This window comes from Carcharhinus amblyrhynchos, chromosome 32 (assembly GCF_965287045.1).
Source record: "Carcharhinus amblyrhynchos chromosome 32, sCarAmb.v2.hapA, whole genome shotgun sequence".
Lineage (NCBI taxonomy): Eukaryota > Metazoa > Chordata > Chondrichthyes > Carcharhiniformes > Carcharhinidae > Carcharhinus > Carcharhinus amblyrhynchos.
In genome coordinates, this window is record NC_137355.1 from 9,900,593 (window position 1) to 9,914,686 (window position 14,094).

The window sequence follows — 14,094 nt, forward strand, 5'->3', positions numbered from 1 at the left end:
CTAACCACTTTGTCATCGTGCTGCTGGGTTCATGGATTCTGTTTGCTGACATTGTAAATATGGAAAGTGCAGCCATCCACCCCAAAGATACGATTGCAATGCCTGTGCCAAGCTCTAGCTGTCTGCGTCGAAGATGGCACAGAGCAGACAGAAAAAACAACACACTGCACTGTTCCAACTATCTCCTGGACCTCCGCTCTTTCCCGCACGCTCTCTCTCTCAGCCCCACCGCACCCTCCTCTCACCTGCACTCTGTTGCTTCGTCCGCTCCCTTCACCACCCTCACCACTGCTCCTTCCCAATCCCATCCATTTCCTCCGAAGCTGAATGTAGAGGGAGCAGCGGAACGGATAGTGGGCAGAGGACTGGTGGCGTGGATAATGGGCCGGGGCAGTGAATGGTGGGCAGTGCACATGGACAGAGGGCAATGGACAGTGAGCAGTGGATGATGAGCAATGGATGGTGAGGCAGCAGTGCTAACCACTGTGCCACCTCTCTCCCCATCGCCACCAATTGCCCCAATAGACCATGCCCTCTCTCAGGCTCCACCCCTCAGTGGACAGTGGGTAGCGGACAGAGGGCAGTGGACATGGACAGGGGGCAGTGAATGGTGGACAGTGGATAGGAGCAGTAGACAGCTGGCAAGTATAATCAGGTGCACGACATGCATCATATTATTAAAAACACTCATCAACTTGTTATGTTATCCAAATAGAATCAAACAAACAAAGCCAATAATTAAAAAGTGCTGTAACCACTGGGGAAAAGCAAGAAAATTAACTCTAAATTAAACATCTGTTTGCTGGAATTTTTTTTCTGCAAGAAATGAAAGTTTCCACAACTAGTTCCTCTCAAGCTCTCTGAGGGTAAATTGTTCCTCCTCTGATGGAAAGCCACGCCTGTCGTTTAAATAGGAATCCTTCTTTCTTGAATATATATTCTTAATTATTTGTGTGAGAGCCTGGCCTCCCCATCTCTGCAATGTGATGTTAACAGAGCAATGTACACAAGACAGAATGGCTTCTTTTGAAAGTTCTTTCAGTAACAACACAACTCAAAGCTAAGCAGTGGCAGATTCTGTAAGAATCTCCAACACTACAGGGCTGACCCAGGGAAAAAGCCAAAGAGGTTGTTACCAAAGCCTTGGATGTGAAATCTGTGAGAGAAAACAGTGCAGAAGGAGGCCATTTGGCCCATCAAGTCTGCACCTACTCTCCAAAAGGGTATCTCACCCAGGCCCACCCACACTCCCGCCTTCTGTCTCCCCCAACAGATTCCAAGTCCCTGCTTCCTCAAAAGTTGCTTCAACTCAGCTTACTCCCTAGAATCATAGAATCCCTACAGTGCAGAAGGAGGCCATTCAGCCCATTGTGTCTGCACTGAACACAATCCCACCCAGGCCCTATCACCACAACCTTATGCATTTACCCTAGCTAGTCCCTCTGAAACGAAGGGGCAATTTAACATGGTCAATCCACTTAACCTGCACATGTTTGGACTGTGGGAGGAAACCGGAGCACCCGGAGGAAATCCATGCAGACATGGGGAGAATGTGCAAACTCCACAGACAGTAACCCAAGAATTGAACCTGGATCCGTGGCACTATGAGGCAGCAGTGCTAACCACTGTGCCATTCTGCCGCCCAGAAGGACCGATTACCGCTTATCTCCCAGGGTTTCAATCTCTTCTCTTAAGATCACGTTCACCCGAATTCCCAAGTCTGAACTCCAGCACCTGCTCGCAGGCACAACTTCAGCTCTTCAGCCCCGCTGGGCAGAACACCACTGCTCCAAAGGACTACCTTTACCTCAGCAGCCTGCAACGTCGTGTCAATGACTTTCTTCCATTGGGAAAAAAGTGGACGGTGGACAGTCTGAAAATACTTACCAACCAACTCAAGAACAGCTTCTTCCCTGCTGCCATCAGACTTTTAAATGGTCCTATCACATATTAAGCTGACCTTTCTCTTCAGCCTATCAGTAACTGCAACACTGCACTCTGCATCCTCTCCTTTTCTTCTCCCCTGTGTACTCTATGAATGGTATGCTTTGTCTGTATATATAGATGATTATATAGATGATTTGGAGGAGGGAACCGAGTGCAGGGTGTCGAAATTTGCTGATGACACCAAGATTGGGGGAACGGCAAATTGTGCGGAGGGTATGGAGAATCTGCAGAAGGATCTAGATAGGCTGGGCGAATGGGCCAGGAAATGGCAAATGGAATTTAATGTTGGCAAGTGTGAGGTGGTCCACTTTGGTAGGAAGAATGGTAGGAAGGACTATTACTTACGTGGCGAAAAACTGCAGCAGGCGACGGTGCAGAGGGACCTCGGGGTCCTTGTGCATGAGTCGCAAAAACCCAGCTTGCAGGTGCAGCAGGTGGGCAGGAAGGCGAATGGGATGCTGGCCTTCATAGCGAGGGGGATTGAATATAAAAGTAGGGAGGTCTTGCTGCAGCTGTATAGGGCATTGGTGAGGCCGCAGCTGGAGTACTGTGTGCAGTTTTGGGCGCCGCACCTGCGCAAGGATATTTTGGCCCTGGAGGGAGTGCAGAGGAGGTTTACTAGGCTGATACCGGAGTTGAGGGGATTGAGCTATGAGGAGAGGCTGAATAAACTAGGCTTGTACTCATTAGAGTTTAGAAGAATGAGGGGAGATCTCATTGAGACGTATAAGATGATGAATGGGATGGATAGGATAGAGGTGGAGAGACTCTTCCCGCTCAAAAAAGACAGTAGGACTAGGGGGACAGCCTCAAGATAAAGGGGAGGCGGTTTAGAACGGAGTTGAGGAGGAACTTCTTCACTCAAAGGGTGGTGAATCTCTGGAATTCTCTGCCCGTTGAAGTGGTGGAGGCTGCCTCGCTAAATATTTTTAAGAAGCGGGTTGATGGGTTCTTGATAAGAGAGGGGATTAAGGGTTATGGGGAGAGGGCGGGAAAGTGGAACTGAGCCACGACAGATCAGCCATGATCTTATTGAATGGCGGGGCAGGCTCGAAGGGCTAGATGGCCTACTCCTGCTCCTATTTCTTATGTTCTTATGTAACAGCTCACAAGACTTTTCACCGTATCCCAAGACATGTGACAATAACAAATCAATTCACTTGTCGGGTGCACAATAAACGATCCTCTTGATATTGCACAGCTAGAATATCTGCAGCTTATTGAAGCCCTGTTCATGCTGAGTGTTCCATTCTTCATTCCAGCATGGCTTCTTTACCTGATGGCTCTCTTCAGAACAGTGAGAAATGTGCATATTTGCTGAACTGATTAATAACTTTCTGTACTTCATTCTTACTTTCATCACTTTGCTATGAATTATGGGACATCAACGAATGTAGAGATGCGTTCGAAAAGTAGAACATCGCCAACGTTGGATATCTGAAATAAAAACAGAAAATGCTGCCAACCTTCAGCCTTACAACACCAGGTTACAGTCCAACAGGTCTATTTGACAGCAAATGCCACAAACTTTTGGAGTGCTGCTCCTTTGTCAGGTGAAGAAGCAGCAGTGCTCAGAAAGCTAGTGGCACTTGCTACCAAATAAACCTGTTGGGCTTTAACCTGGTGTTGTGAGACTTCTTACTGTGTTTACCCCAGTCCAACGCCAGCATCTCTTCGCCATAACATCCAGCCTGTCAGGTAATGGCAGACACTCCCTCCTACCTCTCCTAGATCAAGTCCCAAAATACCAAACGTTTTCCATAGATAAAATCCCATTTGTGCAGAAGGAGGCCCTTCGGCCCTTCGAGCATGTACCGACAACAATCCCACCCTATCCCAGTGACCCCACATATTTACCCTGCTAAACCGCCCCCAAAGCTACAGTCAATTTAACATGGCCAACAACCAAACCTGCACACCTTTGGATTGTGGGAGGAAACCGGAGCACTTGGAGGAAATCCACTCACTCTAGTTCAAGTTCCAACGCAGGTGATAGAAGGAGCGTTTGTAATATGGTTCAATGAGCTGATAAACAGCTCGGGAATCCTTCCTCCACCATTCTCCAGAGCGTAAGTAACCATGTGGGTGTGAAGATACGCTTTTTAAAATAAAACAGACCCGAGTAAAAAATAGAAAGAGCAGATTGGCTCCATTTCTGAGATGCTTACATAATCTCAGCACATCTCCAAACTTTCTTCACCCAATTAAATACTTTTGGAGTATGGCCACTTTTTGTAAGTAAGAAATGTAGCAACCAATACTTACACAGCACTCTCCCACACATCACAAAGTGATAATGGCCTTCATAGAATCCTACAGTGCAGAAGGAGGCCATTCAGCCCATCACGTCTTCACCAACCACAATCCCTCCCAGGCTCTATTCCCGTAACCCCAAATATTTAACCTGCTAATCCCATCTGACACTAAGGGACAGTTTAGCACGGCCAATCCACCTAACCCACACATCTTTGGACTGTGGGAGGAAACCGGAGCACCCGGAGGAAACCCACACAGATACGAGGAGAACGTGCAAACTCTGTACAGTGATCCAAGCCAGGAATCGAACCCGGGTCCCTGGCACTGTGAGGCAGCAGTGCTAACCACTGTGCTGCCTACCGTTGAGCCATTCCTTCCGGAATGGTCACCTCCTCCAACAATCATCATTTCTTAGCTGCCCACCTCAGTTCACACATCACACATTTTGGTTTTACCTTTTTCCCCAACATCCATAAACTCGACTGCCCTGCTAAACTTTGCGGGTGGATTCTTGTGGAGACACGGGATTGGAGGGGCAGGGCTGGAGGAGGTGGAAATGGGGATGGAGAGCTATTAGGAACTCCCCCTACAACCCCCGCCCCCCCCCGCCCCCTCCACCACACACTGCGTTTTGTACTTCTGGAAAAGACCACTGCATCTTGTTCCACTCAGATCAGCAGTGGGCGTTTTCCCGGGATCAAGAGTCCATAATCCCACTCGCCAAGAGTTGCTAGGCCATGGCAGCTGCTGCTGGTATGGCACCCACTCGATTGTCACCGGATCCTAAGCTACTGGTGAGTGGAGAGGAGAGCGTTGCTGTTCCTGCATGGGGGGGTCACAAGGAGGCAGCAAGTCCGGGAGGGGAGTGCAGGGATGGCTCTAGGTAAACTTGTTCCCCCATTCATCATGATCACATCTGGTCATATGAATGAGGGACATCCACCCTGAGCCTGCCAGCAGCCCCACGTGATGTGCTCCTCCACCCACCACTGTGTTGTCAATGGTGGCAAGATGAGGCCCTTTTTTAGTGAGCATTAATTTCCCACTTGAGGACCTCGAGGGGATTTTCGCAGTCACTTCATTGCAGTGTTAATGTAAGCCTACATGTGATACTAATAAATCAACTTTAAACTTTGAAGAATTGGCTGCAGGGTGGTAAGACTGTCCAGGCCTCTCAGCAACAGATTTAATCAGGTTCTCCACCCAACACCCTCAAGGTTCATGGGACACAGGCGTCACAAGTTAGGTCCAGCATTTATTGCCCATCCCTAGCTGCCCCTCAAAAAGATGGTGGGGAGGCTTGGCCTTGCCAGCAACACTTGCTTCATATGTGGCACAGTGGTTAACACTGCTGCCTCACAGTGCCAGGGGCCTGGGTTTGATTCCCAGCTTGGGTCACTGTCTGTGTGGAGTCTGCACATTGGCCAAGCTAAATTCTCCCTCAGTGTACCCGAATAGGCACTGGAGTGTGGTGACTAGGGGACTTTCACAATAACTTTATTGTGCTGTGAATGTAAGCCTACTTGTGACTAATAAATAAATTTCACTTTTTTACTTTACTTTTACTTGAAGAAACTGCCTCCCATGTATTGAACATCTCAGCTAAACGTGCAGCAAAATGGAACAATTGGATGTGGGGGCTTTGGAGAGGGTATAGAAAAGATTTTCCAAGATGTTGCCTGGTATGGAAGGCATTAGCTATAAGGAGAGGTTGGAGAAAGTTGGTTTGTTCTCACTGGAACGATGGAGGTTGAGGGGCGACTTGATAGAAGTCTACAAGATTACGAGGGGTATGGTCAGAGTGGATAGTCAGTATTGTCATTAAAATCAGTCAGTTTTGCTTTTCCCCAGGGTGGAAGAGTCAATTACGAGGGGGCATAGGTTTAAGGTGCGAGGAGCAAGATTTAAAGGAGATGTACAAGGCAAGTTTTTTTTTACACAGAAGGTAGTGGGGGCCTGGAAATTGTTGCAGGGGGAAGTAATGGAAGCAGATACGATAGTGACTTTTAAGGAGCATTTTGACCAATACATAAATAGGATGGGAATAGAGGGATACAGTCCCTAGAAGGGTAGGGGGTTTTAGTTCAAACAGGGAGCATGGTCAGTACAGGCTTGGAGGGCTGAAGGGCCTATTCCCTGTGCTGTAATTTTCTTTGTTCTTTGTACCTCATTCCCAATTCAGCTCTGACGAAGGATCATTCAGACTCAAACCGTCGGCTCCATTCTCCCTCGCATTCCAATCATTACTTTGTAAATTGAGTTTGTGTCTTTGTATGCCCTATTTGTGAATAGAACTCCCACGCACCTGACAAAGGGGCAGCAAGAACTCCAAAGGCTTTTGCTACCAAATAAACCTGTTGGATTTTAACCTGGTGTTGTGAGACTTCTTAGTGTGATTATCCCAGTGCAAGGCCAGCATCTCCACATCATGTCTATTCTCCCTCCACGGGTGCTGTCAGACCCGCTGAGATTCTCCAGCATTTTCTGCTGTTGGTTCAAATTCCAGCTTCCAGCAGTAATTTGCCTTCAGCACTCCCACCGGATAGGGTTTGACTTTGGGCCATTGTCTTATGAGGTTGGAAGGGGTATCAACGTAGATAACAACAACCCTCACAACTATGGCATTAAAATCAGTCAGTTTTGCTTTTACGTATTCCTGCGTGAGATGACTGAACATGACTTAGTGACATGAGTGAATGAAATATTATATTGCTCAAGAACTCCAGTCACATGCACCAAGTGAATGACCCAGATGGTGCTCAACCTCATGAGTGCGCACGCGCAGTAGGCCCAAAGGCCTCTGGAAATTGTAGTTTGGCCGTGGCGCGCGTGCGCAATGGCACGAAGGTGCGGGAGTCCAGCCAATGCACATGTGCAGTCGGCGCAATGGCGTCTGGTTGTTGTAGTTTACCCATTGCGCGCAGGCGCGGGAGGCCGCGATGGCTGCCGGGGGGTGTAGTTTTTCCCCCTCTCCGCCCAGCGCTTGCGGACGGCGGCGGCGGCTGGACTACAACGCCCGGCGGCCCCTGCGGTCCTGTCAGTTAGAGCTCAGTGGCTCCATGGCCGGAGGCTGAGTGTTTGTCCGCCTGCCCGCTCGCTCACCGGGACTTGCCCGTCCGCCACACACTCACTCACGGCTCGGTGCGATCATGAGGGAGGAAGATGCGGCGGTGTCGCCGCCCGCCGACTCGCTGGCTGCCCAACCGCCCAAACTGTGCGGCTACCTGAACAAGCTGTCCGGCAAAGGGCCGCTCAAGGGCTTCAAGAGCCGCTGGTTCGTCTTCGAGCCCCGGCACTGCCACCTGTACTACTTCAAGGGCCCGAACGACTCCATCCCGCTCGGCTACATCGACATCGCGGACGCCTGCTTCACCTATGACCTGGAGGCTGAGGAGGGTCAGCTGGAGATTCACTCCGGAGGCAGGGATTACACCCTGAAGGTAAGGAGGGAACGTCAGAGCCCAGCGGGGTGAGGGCTTTCCCAGGGGTAGGGAGAAGGTTTGCCGGGGGGGGGGGGGGGGAGGAGGGGGGGGAGGGGTGAGGGAGGGATAGAGGACGGATAGAAGAGGGGAGATTAGAGAGAGAGAGAGGGGGCACACAGGAGGGGTGACGGGGGGGACATACGGGAGGGGCGTCGGGGGGGAGACACCAAGGTGGGGAGGGGGGAGAAACGGGGAGACACGCAGGAGGGGAGGGGGGGGAGAAACGGGGAGACAAGCAGGAGGGGAGGGGAGGAGGGGGAGAGGGGAGACACGCAGGAGGGGAGGGGGGGGAGAAACGGGGAGACAAGCAGGAGGGGAGGGGAGGAGGGGGAGAGGAGAGACACACAGGAGGGGAGGGGGGGAGAGGAGAGAGACAGGAGGGGAGGGGGGGGAGAGGAGAGAGGCAGGAGGGGAGGGGGGGGAGAGGAGAGAGGCAGGAGGGGAGGGGGGGAGAGGAGAGAGGCAGGAGGGGGGGAGAGGAGAGAGGCAGGAGGGGGGGAGAGGAGAGAGGCAGGAGGGGAGGGGGGGAGAGGAGGGAGGCAGGAGGGGAGGGGGGGAGAGGAGGGAGGCAGGAGGGGAGGGGGGGAGAGGAGGGAGGCAGGAGGGGAGGGGGGGAGAGGAGGGAGGCAGGAGGGGAGGGGGGGAGAGGAGGGAGGCAGGAGGGGAGGGGGGGAGAGGAGGGAGGCAGGAGGGGAGGGGGGGAGAGGAGGGAGGCAGGAGGGGAGGGGGGGAGACGAGGGAGGCAGGAGGGGAGGGGGGGAGACGAGGGAGGCAGGAGGGGAGGGGGGGAGACGAGGGAGGCAGGAGGGGAGGGGGGGAGACGAGGGAGGCAGGAGGGGAGGGGGGGAGACGAGGGAGGCAGGAGGGGAGGGGGGGAGACGAGGGAGGCAGGAGGGGAGGGGGGGAGACGAGGGAGGCAGGCGGGGAGGGGGGGAGACGAGGGAGGCAGGCGGGGAGGGGGGGAGACGAGGGAGGCAGGCGGGGAGGGGGGGAGACGAGGGAGGCAGGCGGGGAGGGGGGGAGACGAGGGAGGCAGGCGGGGAGGGGGGGAGACGAGGGAGGCAGGCGGGGAGGGGGGGAGAGACGAGGGAGGCAGGCGGGGAGGGGGGGAGAGACGAGGGAGGCAGGCGGGGAGGGGGGGAGACGAGGGAGGCAGGCGGGGAGGGGGGGGAGACGAGGGAGGCAGGCGGGGAGGGGGGGGAGACGAGGGAGGCAGGCGGGGAGGGGGGGGAGACGAGGGAGGCAGGCGGGGAGGGGGGGAGACGAGGGAGGCAGGCGGGGAGGGGGGGAGACGAGGGAGGCAGGCGGGGAGGGGGGGAGACGAGGGAGGCAGGCGGGGAGGGGGGGAGACGAGGGAGGCAGGCGGGGCGGGGGGGAGACGAGGGAGGCAGGCGGGGCGCTGGGGGGGAGAGACGAGACACGCAGGAGGGGCTCTGGGGGGGAGAGACGAGACACGCAGGAGGGGCGCGGGGGGGAGAGACGAGACACGCAGGAGGGGAGCGGGGGGGAGAGACGACACACGCAGGAGGGGCGCGGGGGAGAGAGACGAGACACACAGGAGGGGCGCGGGGAGGGGGGGGACAGGAGAGGGAGTGAGTATTCTATGTTTCTATTAAGAAATTAAAAATAGCTTTTGGGGCTGAGGGGAAGGGGGGATTGGGGTATTAAATTCGATCAGAATAAATGGCAGAGTAGGTTCGAAGGGCCAAATAGTCTACTCCTAATTTCTATGTTTTAAGGGAGGTGGAGGGTGAGGTGGGTATTGAAGGGGGCAGGGGAATAGGAGGAAGGAGTTGTGGAGTGGGGTGAAGGGGGGTTGGGGGGGAGCTGATGTTGGGGAGGGTGAGTGAGAGGTGGGATGGAGGGGGTGAGAGATGGAGAGCTAAGGGGATGAGAAGGAAGCTCCCAGGGAGGAGAGAGGGGATGTGGAGGTGGTGATGGTGGTTCAAGGGGAGGGTGTGGGATGAATGAAGATAGGAGAGTGGCAGAGAGAGAAAAGAGACAGAAAGGATGGAACTCTAGATGGTTAGTGAGAGAGAGGAGTTGGGATGGTATGGAAGTTTTGGGGACTGGGGCTGGGGCCTGTATGAGGGATGCTGTGCTTGGGAAGAGGGATAGTATGGTAAATGGGATTCGCCTCTGTGTCGGTCACCTGAGGCCCAGACCTGGCCAGCTCTCTGGTGCCTGTCTTAGTCTGCACTGTTTCAAAAGAAAATCAATCTGGTATTGGGGAAGCTGCTTTTTCAGTTTTAGCAACAAAACTTTCCTCAGACCTGTTACTGCTTTCTGGTCTCAGTTCCTGGCCGTCAATCTGCCTGAGCTTGGCACCCTGCCCCTTGGCTGTGTGTGAGGATCAGTACCTGGCATTGATAAGATATTCAGTACCACCTACCTACTGGATATGGCAAAACTGTTTGCTTTATACTGCTGGGATTCAGAATAGGATTGCCAGTCTGGTGCAGCAATTTGTTTGCTAACACAAATTGGGAAGGCAGATCTTTAGATCAGATTTCCAGAAGGCGTTCGATAAGGTGCCTCACAAAAGTTGCTGCAGAAGGTTAGGGTACATGGAGTTGGGGGTAAAGTGTTAGCATGGATTGAGGATTGGCTATCTAACAGGAAGCAGAGTTGGAATAAATGGGTGCTTTTCTGGTTGGCAGTTGGTGACTAGTGGCGTGCCACAGGATTGGTGCTGGGGCCTCAGCTGTATACCATATACATGGACAATTTGGAGGAGGGGGCTGAGTGTAGGATAACGAAGTTTGCTGATGACACGAAGATGAGTGGAAAAGTGAATTGCGTGGAGGACGTGGAAAGTCTGTAGAGAGATTTGGATAGGCTGAGTGAGTGGCCGAGGACCTGGCAGGTGGAGTATAACGTTGGCAAGTGTGAGGTTATCCACTTTGGAAGAAATAATAGTAGGATGGAATATTATTTAAATTGTGAAAAGTTGCAGAATGCCACTGTGCAGAGGGACCTGGGGGTCCTTGTGCACAAATCACAAAAACCCAGTCTGCAGGTGCAGCAGGTGATCAAGAAGGCGAATGGAATGTTGGCCTTGATAGCGAGGGGAATAGAATATAAAAGCAGGGAGGTCTTGCTGCAACTGTACAGGGCACTGGCGAGGCTGCAACTGGAGTACTGTGTGCAGTTTTGGTCCCCTTGCGAAAGTGTATATTGGCCTTGGAGGGAGTATAGAGAAGGTTCACCAGGCTGATACTGGAGATGAGGGGATTGGCCTATGAGGAGAGATTGAGTAGATTGGGCCTGTATTCGTTGGAGTTTAGAAGGCTGAGCGGGGTATCTTAGAGACTTACAAGATAACGAAGGGGCTAGATAGGGTAGAGGTAGAGAGATTCTTTCCACTTAGAAAGGAAACCAGACTAGAGGGCACAGCCTCAAAATAAGGGGGGGGGGAGTTTAGAACAGAGTTGAGGAGGAACTTCTTCTCTGAGGGTGGGGAATCTTTGGAATTTTCTGCCCATTGAAGAGGTGGAGACTACCTCGTTGAATATGTTTAAGTCACGGGTAGATAGATTTCTGATCGATAAGGGAGTTGAGGGTTATGGGGAGCAGGTGGGTAAGTGGAACTGATCCACTTCAGATCAGCCATGATATTGAATGGCGGGGCAGGCGCGAAGGGCTAGATGGCCTACTCCTCCTATTTCTTATGTTCTTGTTTAGAGGTGTCAGATTTTGCTAGACTGAGTTTGCTACTTACGTGGCTGCTATGTTATCTGAGTGTACACACTGTAAACTATTCCATGGTGATAAATAACCTGGGGAATGTAATGTTGCAGTGTGTACAACAGTGTGTTCATTATTGAGAATGAAGTCTAGCACGCTGAGGTTCCATTTCAATTAGTGTGCTTCTCTAAAAGGATCGCATTTAAGTCAAAATCTGAACAACCCTGAAATGGCCCAGAAGAGAAAATAAATAGAAGTTGATTGTGTTTCTGAGAGTCTTATTAGAGACATTTATTACACCTCACTGTTGTATTAGATTCTGTTTAGACCACACAAACTTGTCTAAAATTTGCATTTAATACTCTCTTAAATTGTCAGTTTAGTAATGTGTATGCATTTTCTGAGACTCAGCAGTTGACTGAAGTGGACATGTCTGCACACCGCCAAGCAAGTTGATTGATTTTTCATTACAACGCATTGCACAGGAGTGTAGCTCAACTAAATTTTAGACTGCAGATGTAGATAGGTGAAAGGACAATGGGTCTGTCATATCCATCAAGTTTGGTACAGGGCCCCCTCGCATCTTGTAAAGCACATGGGTGCCAAAATAGGGACACGGTTTCCCTAAATCTCTCATTCTTGAACCCGTTGAACCTCAGTTGGCACAGAGCAAGCACAGGTCCTAGAAATGATCGGCATGAGATTGACAATCCTGATTGTGTTTCATTGGTTGTAAAGTGTTTTGGGATTTTGAGCACAGTCTTGCTCCTTTTCACTTATTCCCTCTTTTTCCCTGCCTCTTTTACACACTTTCACTCTTTCTTTTCCATCTTATCATTTGGTCTGCCTGCAGAATGTCCCAGAATTTCAGTGCAGATGTTAAGTGATGCTGACCATTGACAGTGTCCTTATGAGGTGAAACAGGGCAACATATGGGATTAACTGACTCATTACACATTATGTAATCAAGGCAAGTTTGTGACACTTTCAAGTTGCTGTCTATGCAGCCATGTTAACTGAATACCTATCAACTGATGGCTTTAATTAAACTATATGTCATGTTAGTTTAATATTTATCAAATTGTAGCTTTAATTAAGATGTGGGTATGCTGGTGTTGGACTGGGGTAAACACAAAGAAGTCTCATTACACCAGGTTAAAGTCCAACAGGTTTGTTTGGTAGCACACAGTTTGTGCGACCAAACAAACCTGTTGGACTTTAACCTGGTGTTACAAGACTTCTTAGTGTGTTTACCCCAGTCCAACGCTGGCGTCTCCACATCATGGCTACCATTGACACCGCAAACTGCTGGCTCCAAGTGGAGAGGATCTCCAAGAAGATCGAGCATATCGACACAGACATCAAGTTTCTACAAAGATGCAATTGAGTTTGTCATTACGTGCCCTGTCTGTGAACAGAACTCCCACTCGCCTGATGAAGGGGCAGCGCTCTGAAAGCAAGTGGCTTGTGCTACCAAACAAACCTGTTGGACTTTAACCTGTTGTGAGACTTTATTTAAACCATATGCCATCTCCCAGTTAGTTTAACACCCTATCAATTGATGGCTTTAATTAAACTGTATGTCATGTCCTGGTTAGTTTAACACCTGTCAACTGATGGCTTTAATTAAACCATAAGCGTGCTGCAATATGTTGACAAAGTTGCATATTCCAGTTCTCACTACTTGAGCTTAAAACTGGATAACTGCTTCCCAAAACAGAAAGTGACATAAATGTATTAGCAGGCCTTTTCATCCAGTTGGTGTCCCATTTGAGTTTGAAAAATTTGTACAAATGCAAGTTAAAAAGAACATTGGAAGGAAGGGCATGGTCAGGTTTCTGTGTGTAGGGGGTCTTTTGAACTCATCACATTTGGGATTTTTTGTTTCCCATTACATTTTTGCAAGCTATATGCTTTGAATCACATTGTATACTTCAGATTAATTATAACATGCTCTATTTATTTAGATTAAGCTTTAAATTATAGGCAACTTTTAAGGAATTTTAAACACAGTGGTTAGCACTGCTGCATCACAGCACCAGGGAACCCAGCTTGATTCCTGGCTTGGGTCTGTGTAGAGTTTGCAAGTTCTCCCCACGTCTGCATACATTTCCTCCGGTTTCCCCTTTCAGTCCAAACATGTGCTGGTTAGGTGGACTGGCCACACTAAATTCTCCGAACAGGCACCGGGAGGACTTCTCTGTAACTGCTATTCAGATTGCTGTTTGTTATCTGAAATGGACAATTATTGCGACTGTTTGGCAGATGTAATTAGAGATTTTGTTTAACTGGATGTCTAATGCTGAAAATGCGCTCCAATCTTAGCTATTTTAAAATCAGAGATTTTATTTGCCAGGTTTGGAATGCCCATTTGCTCCCTATGAGCACAGTTTTGGTGTGGGTTGACCAAACTGGCTTAGGAAACTCCACGCATGTGAAGGGATAATGTTGGAGTTTATTCAGATAGAATTGTACAGCTTTTCACCAGTGTAGTGGTATATTTTCCTGTTGCTTGTCCAACCAAAATTATCCGTTGGTAGAGGGTTATCTGAAATCGAGTGAGAAGACTTCCACTTCTTGATGACTGCCTGATCTGTCCTTTCTGGTGCTATTAGTAAGTGGTCAGCTGTGATGAACACTGGACATTAATGTGTTTTCATACCTGGGTAATGGTTGCATTAAATATCATCTGCTACCTCAGCTGTTCAGTGAAGGTCTGCCT

The 14,094-nt window shown here is 50.4% G+C and overlaps 1 protein-coding gene across 1 annotated transcript in view; it reads left to right on the top strand.

The window, feature by feature from the left end:
• The first annotated feature begins 7,268 nt into the window (after positions 1 to 7,268).
• Positions 7,269 to 14,094, top strand: part of tbc1d2b (TBC1 domain family, member 2B) — a 127,808-nt gene continuing 120,982 nt past the window's right edge. The window contains exon 1 of the mRNA XM_080216040.1: positions 7,269 to 7,643. Coding sequence (XP_080072166.1) covers positions 7,353 to 7,643 — 291 coding nt within the window. The 5' untranslated portion in view covers positions 7,269 to 7,352. The remainder of the gene's footprint in view (positions 7,644 to 14,094) is intronic.